Source organism: Chiloscyllium plagiosum, unplaced genomic scaffold (assembly GCF_037043375.1).
Source record: "Chiloscyllium plagiosum isolate Xiang-an unplaced genomic scaffold, Cpla_swu_hap1 HiC_scaffold_31, whole genome shotgun sequence".
NCBI lineage: Eukaryota > Metazoa > Chordata > Chondrichthyes > Orectolobiformes > Hemiscylliidae > Chiloscyllium > Chiloscyllium plagiosum.
The window spans coordinates 2,011,663-2,018,267 of NW_028270169.1; the positions used below are offsets into that span (position 1 = coordinate 2,011,663).

At 48.4% G+C, this 6,605-nt stretch overlaps 1 protein-coding gene across 1 annotated transcript; it reads left to right on the forward strand.

The window, feature by feature from the left end:
• The first annotated feature begins 852 nt into the window (after window positions 1-852).
• LOC148141839 (uncharacterized) lies at window positions 853-2,698 on the forward strand. The gene is made up of 2 exons (XM_087977079.1): window positions 853-1,050; window positions 2,201-2,698. Exons 1-2 carry the CDS (start codon window positions 853-855, stop codon window positions 2,696-2,698), a joined length of 696 nt encoding a protein of 231 aa, XP_087833205.1.
• The last annotated feature ends 3,907 nt before the right edge of the window (window positions 2,699-6,605 follow it).

Sequence of the window (6,605 nt, forward strand, 5' to 3'; positions counted from 1 at the left end):
TGGGAGGGGGGTATTTTGGGAGGGGGGTATTTTGGGAGTGGGTATTTTGGTGAGGGGTATTTTGGGAGGGGGGTATTTTGGGAGGGGGGTATTTTGGGGAGTGTGTATTTTGGGAGGGGGGTATTTTGGGAGGGGGTATTTTGGGGAGTGTGTATTTTGGGATGGGTGGTATTTTGGGAGTGGGTATTTTGGTGAGGGGTATTTTGGGAGGGGGTTATTTTGGGAGGGGGGTATTTTGGGGAGTGTGTATTTTGGGAGGGGGGTATTTTGGGAGGGGGGTATTTTGGGAGGGGGGTATTTTGGGGAGTGTGTATTTTGGGATGGGTGGTATTTTGGGAGTGGGTATTTTGGGGGAGGGGGTATTTTGGGAGGGGGGTATTTTGGGAAGGGGTATTTTGGGATGGGTGGTATTTTGGGAGTGGGTATTTTGGGATGGGTGGTATTTTGGGAGTGGGTATTTTGGGGGAGGGGGTATTTTGGGATGGGTGGTATTTTGGGAGTGGGTATTTTGGGGGAGGGGGTATTTTGGGGAGGGGGTATTTTGGGGAGGGGGTATTTTGGGAGTGGGTATTTTGGGGGAGGGGGTATTTTGGGAGAGGTGGTATTTTGGGGAGGGGGTATTTTGGGGAGGAGGTATTTTGGGAGGGGGGTATTTTGGGATGGGTGGTATTTTGGGAGGGTGGTATTTTGGGAGGGGGGTATTTTGGGGAGGGGGTATTTTGGGGAGGAGGTATTTTGGGAGGGGGGTATTTTGGGGGAGGGGGTATTTTGGGAGGGTGGTATTTTGGGAAGGGGTATTTTGGGGGAGGGGGTATTTTGGGAGGGTGGTATTTTGGGAAGGGGTATTTTGGGATGGGTGGTATTTTGGGAGTGGGTATTTTGGGGGAGGGGGTATTTTGGGAGGGGGGTATTTTGGGGAGGAAGAGGACAGTGTTTAACAAGCGGCAGGTTGCAGAGCAGCAACAGGTGTTTGTGCTGAGCCCTTGCCCTGACATCCAGAGCAGGGACACTTTAGCTGCAATCACTGGGCTCCCAGAACCTAAGATCCAGGTCAGTGCTTGCCCAATACACCGCCTGGCAGCTTCTCATAAACTATCTTTACTTCTGTTCTGGAAAATAGTTCCAGCATAAAAATAATTCTAATATCAAACCTTGGCCCTGCATTTGTTTCAAAGATGGTCGGGTGTGTGACAAAGTCAGACATCACCAGGTTATAGTCCAACAGGTTTATTTGAAATCACAAGCTTTCAGAGTTTTGCCCCTTGGTCAGATGATGATGAGGCAGCACTCCCACATCGTGATTTCAAATAAAACCTTTGGTCAATAATGTGGTGATGTCTGATTTCTGACCTTGTTCACCCCTTCTTCAGTGTAAGAAAGAGACAGGGTGGTGAACAATTCACTTCAGATTGAAGTATCAGACAGAGTGGTGGACAATGTCAGAGTTACACCCCGGTCCTCTCAGATTCCTCATCAATGCTTTTCTTATTCCGAAACTATCCCCGAAACTATCCCAACACATTCCTGGTGAAATGCCCACTCTCTACAAATCCCAGGGTCTCCCAACTCTCCGGCTGAGGCAAATGCTGGCAATGGGAAACAGGGAATGCTGCAGGAATTCAGTTAGCCTGACAGCGTCTGGGGACAGGTTCAGACCAGAACTGAACTGGTCAGTGTTTTCCCTCTGTCCAGACCACACTGTGCTCCTCTTACTCATTCTGGACTGCCTCCTAGTGAAGCTTTCTCAGGATGTTTAAATTCTCCCCCTGGTTACCCCCAGCCTCAAGCCTGCTATTTCTCAGCCATTCCTGACTTTAATTGCTGAGTCCGGACTCATGGTGGGACAGACACCCTGTGGGCAACGGGGAATAGGTCACTTAACCTGGAACTGGGGAGGAGAGGGAGGGGAGGGCGGAGACGGGGAGAGAAGAGGGAGAGAAGGATAATGGGAGGGGAGGGGAAGCGAAGGGAGGAGGAGAGGGAAGGGGGAGAGAAGGGAGGGGAAAACAGGTAGGGGAGAAAGAAGAGGGAAGGGAGTGGAAGTGGGGCGGGAGAGTGGGAAAGGGGTGGGAGTAGGAGAGCGTGGTGTGGAGGGTGGGCAGGGAGGGTGGGGGTGAGAGAGGAGGAAGTACAGTATGCCTGAATTAAACTGTCCAAACATGTACAAATGGTTTGCTAACGTTTTGCTGCTTTCCTCCAGGTCTGGTTTCAGAACCGTCGAGCTCGATGCACCAAACAGTGGAAGGTGGTGAGGAATTGCCAACAGTCAGACCCTTGTCTGCAGACAGATGGTCAGTTTAGAGCTGCTGCCCCTGCTAGAGGAGCTCCCCCAAATCTAACTGCCCTCTGCACTAACCCCACTCTGGGGAGATCCAGCAGACAAAGCTCCCCAGCCACGATCTCCCCCAGCTCCTTGGATCAGTGTCTGTGGGAGACTAGCTCAGATTTCACTGCTCTGCATCTGCCAACAGGCTGCCACATCTCCAGAAACAATGCCAGTCAGTTCACCAGCAGCCTTAGTTTTTGGGTTGAAGGGGACACTCTAACTCCTTCTCGAAACTACACTGCTGATTTTGCCCAGTTCTCAGTATCTGACCAAGTGATGCAAATGCTAAAGTCAGGGCCTGGACAGCAAGGGGATGCAGAGATACACACCTCCCTCCGCTTGACTTCTGACCTCATCTACAATGCTGTGTAACCTCCATCGGCCTAACCCAAGGGAACCAGACAGCAACTTTCAATTGCCCAAGACTGCATATCACACACTGCAGACACACAGTGATGGAGCAAGATCACAGGCTTGAAGAATCCCTCACTGCCTTTCCAGACATCCTGTCCTGGAAGAGGGACTCTGGCTTATTTCTCATCAGCACGTTCCTAACTTAACTCCCTCCATTGCACATCAGCAGCTCAGGGGGTCATGTGTGTAGTTCTCCAGTCCCATAATGTCTGACAGTGCACTCAACACGAGGTCCTGTATCTCCTTCACTGTCACCCTGCTCACAGCTGTGCTCTGGAAATGAAGGTGGTCAGGGCTAGGAAACCACTCACCAGTTGAAGTGAGGAAACTGGTCCTGACCCTGTCTACATCTGGCACTCACTTTCAACAGGGGTTCGTGGAGGGTGGTTCGAGAGTGAGGCGAGGGATAGTGAGTGGGGGAACAATGGAAGGGCTGAGAGACAATGGTCAATGGGCAAAGAGCTGATTCCCAAAGTAGTAATGAGCCTTCATGGATGGGCTTTTCTGATTCCTCGTGTGAACAGTGATGGGATAATTATTGTAATTTTTTCTGCTGCACATATGAGCTAGCCATCATAACCCAATAAAAACAGTAACCATTATTAAGGGTTTAATAAGAGACTGAGTTATTTATATACAGAAATATCCTGAGTGTTGTTACATGGAATGTTTCTGTGGAGATTAAGCACAATGTATTATTCTGCTGCTGATGAAGAAACACTGGTTCATCGCCAGTGAGGACAGTGTGGATTTCTCTGGTATCAATCATACATTCCAGTTGAGGTCCCACAGTTAAATATCCACTTCTGAACACAGTTGTACAATAAAGTGGGACACCTGCTGGATAGAGATTGCCCAGTTATACAGATCATCACTTAAAGCCAGCAGCTCAGTTAGCCTCAATCCCAAAGATGGAGAAGAGGCAGGTTCCCTTCTTCACTGGTCAAACTGTTAATGTCTATGATCTCGCCTGAAGATCAACTGCTTGGGCTTGTGGAATTGCAAAATCACTTGCCATCATCACAGAACAGGAAAAAATCAGAAGATTTTAAAGGAATTTCTTATTCCAATCTTATCCTTATGTTATCCTAATATTTAAAAAAGATAGAGTCCATTTTCTGTGTTGCGATTGTGTTTGATTCCATCGTACCAGATGTGCACAAAGTTTCTCTTGCTCTCTCCCACTCTGCAGCTATTAAATCTGTAAATGAAATGAAGACTTCCCTAATCTTTGGCTCCTGAACATTTTATTACAAACAATTCTGATCATATTTCTAATCCAGACTGAACCAGCCTCATTTAAAGACAATGTAATTATAACTTGTTTAATTTCATACCAAAAACCTTTTTAGTTTATAACTATCAGATCAGACTTTAGTCGTGGAGATCACAGCCAATCCTTCTAATTACGGTGGGATTTTTCAATATCCAACTATCATAAGCTATTATTCTGCAGCAAAGATTGATCATCCTGGTCTCCAACTGACTCCCACTCGAGAGCAGTGACAGGATATTGGGGGCCTGAGTACCTCGAATAATTTCAAGCAATCCCTTAATCCTGCTCAGAATCAAACGGAGTGCAAAAGGGAAGCACAGTGACTAGACGGAGTCCCACATTCGGGTCAGTTATGAAACCATATACTTATTTATGAAAATTTTTTTTTAGTATTAAAATGGGAATTTAGATGGGTTTAAACAGACATTGTAGTTTAATCAACATGTCCCCAATGGGAATGGTCTGGAGTGCGGTTTGGCTGCACTTTAAACTAATCTCTCTCTCTTCCTGCAGCCAAACCATAGGCAGCTGTGGAGGATTCAACACAACTCAAAGCTCAGAGCAGACAGCTACTGCCATCGCCACACACATTTCACATCCTCTACTAGATGGAATTTCTTAAATTAAGAGAACATAATCAAAAGGAGGTGACATTAAAGCTTCATTAAACATTTAGATCCTAGTCAAGAGTATTGTGTCCACTTCTGAACACCACAGGCATCAGGGTCTCAGAGAAGGTCCCAGTGCAGAGGACATTTGGCCCATGCTGTCTGCACCAGTTCTATCCCCTAGAGAAAATATCCTGCCTTTTCCCCATATCCCTGCTCACATTTATATCCAAATAAACATCCAATGTCTCACTGGAACCTGCTTTATCACATTTCCGGATGTGCATTCCAGACCTTCACTACTCGCTGTCAGAGAAAGTTTTCTCACTCCATCCTTGCTTTGTTTGTGCATCGGGTGCAGGGGGATTGGCTGGCACTGTATTTTGAACAAAGACTGCCATAGTCCCATATTGAGAAATGTGGGCGCGGGGCTGGTGGAATTGTTGTGGGCGCGGGGCTGGTGGAACTGTTGTGGGCGCGGGGCTGGTGGAACTGTTGTGGGCGCGGGGCTGGTGGAACTGTTGTGGGCGCGGGGCTGGTGGAACTGTTGTGGGCGCGGGGCTGGTGGAACTGTTTTGGGCGCGGGGCTGGTGGAACTGTTGTGGGCGCGGGGCTGGTGGAACTGTTGTGGGCGCGGGGCTGGTGGAACTGTTGTGGGCGCGGGGCTGGTGGAACTGTTTTGGGCGCGGGGCTGGTGGAACTGTTTTGGGCGCGGGGCTGGTGGAACTGTTTTGGGCGCGGGGCTGGTGGAACTGTTGTGGGCGCGGGGCTGGTGGAACTGTTGTGGGCGCGGGGCTGGTGGAACTGTTGTGGGCGCGGGGCTGGTGGAACTGTTGTGGGCGCGGGGCTGGTGGAACTGTTTTGGGCGCGGGGCTGGTGGAACTGTTTTGGGCGCGGGGCTGGTGGAACTGTTTTGGGCGCGGGGCTGGTGGAACTGTTTTGGGCGCGGGGCTGGTGGAACTGTTTTGGGCGCGGGGCTGGTGGAACTGTTTTGGGCGCGGGGCTGGTGGAACTGTTGTGGGCTCAGCAACACATTGAAGAAAGTAGGAACACGTTGTGCTTCAATTCTGTACTACTTTCTGTAAGCTCATAGGGAGGGGACAGTAGCCTCATCTTGCAAAGGTTCAGATTTGAAACAGAATAAAACTATTTCTACTCTTTTAAACTGACAGCAAAGCTCCTTCGACACTGTCCCCATCAAATACTTCAATATAGGAACAGCATGGGATTAGATATGAAGCAAAGTTCCCTTGACTCTGACCCATCAAACACTCCTGAGGGCAGTTCATGCTGGAAACTGGAAACATAATTGTAGGGGTGTTTTTCAGCTTTTTGTTGAATGGTTGATTTATTCTTGGATTTCCATATTTCACACGCTCAGGTCATCATGAGACACATCGGAAAACTGCAAACTGGACTTTAATAAACACTGGTCATTTGGTTTACATTTTTTAAAATTTCCAGACACTAACAGCAGACCTGGTACACAGGGAGATTTGAGGTGTCCTTGGAAAAGTGAAGGTTGGGTTTGTTTAAGGTTTTCATGTTTACCACAATCATGGACAAAGTAAGATAGAGAGAAACTGTTCCCATTGGTAGAAGGAATGGGAACCAGAGGAGAGAGGTAATTATAAGGTAATTGGCAAAAGAACCAATGCAACATTTGGAGAAATATCAAACACAGCAAGGCAATAGGACCTGCCGCAGACTGTGGAGGAGGCAGCTTCAGTCATGGCTTCAATAGGCACCTTGACCACTAATGAAGAGAAACCTTTTTTTCAGAGAAGGCCAGGTGACTGCAAGAACCAGGTAAAGGGTCTAACAGCGACCAAGTGGTAGCTCTAATCAGGTATGGGCGGAACTCACCTTTTCTCTCTCATCTCCTTTGGCTGCCAACTCTGACATCTCGGTGGTCATCAAGTTCTGGCCTCGTCAGCCCCCATGGTTTTGACTGTTCCCACATGGAGGCTGTGCTTTCAGC

Excerpts from the sequence above, each read along its gene's own strand:
- LOC148141839 (XM_087977079.1), top strand. The coding sequence starts at position 853 with ATGGGTGGTATTTTGGGAGTGGGTATTTTGGGGGAGGGGGTATTTTGG. Across the intron at positions 1,051-2,200 it reads TCCCAGAACCTAAGATCCAG|GTCTGGTTTCAGAACCGTCG; the intron begins GTCAGTGCTTGC and ends GCTTTCCTCCAG.